The sequence below is a fragment of the Alligator sinensis genome, unplaced genomic scaffold, assembly GCF_000455745.1.
Source record: "Alligator sinensis unplaced genomic scaffold, ASM45574v1 scaffold1542_1, whole genome shotgun sequence".
NCBI classification, from domain to species: domain Eukaryota; kingdom Metazoa; phylum Chordata; order Crocodylia; family Alligatoridae; genus Alligator; species Alligator sinensis.
Window position 1 is genome coordinate 781,266 of NW_005842452.1, and position 681 is coordinate 781,946.

A 681-nucleotide genomic window follows, 5' to 3' on the forward strand; every position below is an offset into this window, starting at 1 on the left:
ACTGGGGTAAGCTCAGATGTGCTGGGCACACATATGTGCTGGGTATGAAGCTCAAAGGAGACCCACTTGAGGATACTTACTCCACCAAGGCCAGGGGGTCCTGGGGGACCTGGAGGTCCAGGGGGTCCAGGGTTTCCAGGTGTACCAGGTTCGCCATCTCTACCCCGGGGGCCAGGAGCACCCTGGAGAAGGCAAGGGAGAAAGTCAGATACTTAGCAGGAGCCAAAAAGACTGCTCCAAACATCACAGACACCAGAAAGCAAAAGGCTCAGAGCCTGCATTATTGACATGAATTAATTAAGTGCTGATTCGTTATTTATAACCCATCGGTTATTCTGTACAATCGGTTCTTGCTCATACAGGGCAGGGATCATTCATCAGCTTGCCCAGTATTTAGTTATTTATTTATTTATGTGAATTAAACCAGGGTGTAGCAGTGTCTGGGAGCAAAGTTATTCATATGGCAGCACTATGTGATCGGATCACGGTGCTTAATTGACAGTGGTCTCCTAGGGGCCACAACAGTAACAACAACAACAACAACAATAATAGTAATAAATCATGAGAATAAGGAGCTCTCAGCCCCCTGGGGATTGCAATCCAGCTGAAAGAACACAACTTCTGTATTAAATCAGGGGACTGCCAAAGCAAGCAAATGCTTTCTCCCCTGCTTCTCTTTCC

At 47.1% G+C, this 681-nt stretch overlaps 1 protein-coding gene across 2 annotated transcripts in view; it reads right to left on the minus strand.

The window, feature by feature from the left end:
* Positions 1-681, minus strand: part of COL2A1 (collagen type II alpha 1 chain) — a 42,414-nt gene that overhangs the window by 35,860 nt on the left and 5,873 nt on the right. For both annotated transcript variants that reach the window (XM_006030589.2, XM_006030588.1), the window contains one exon: positions 81-182. In XM_006030589.2, the coding sequence (XP_006030651.1) occupies positions 81-182 (102 nt within the window). The remainder of the gene's footprint in view (positions 1-80; positions 183-681) is intronic.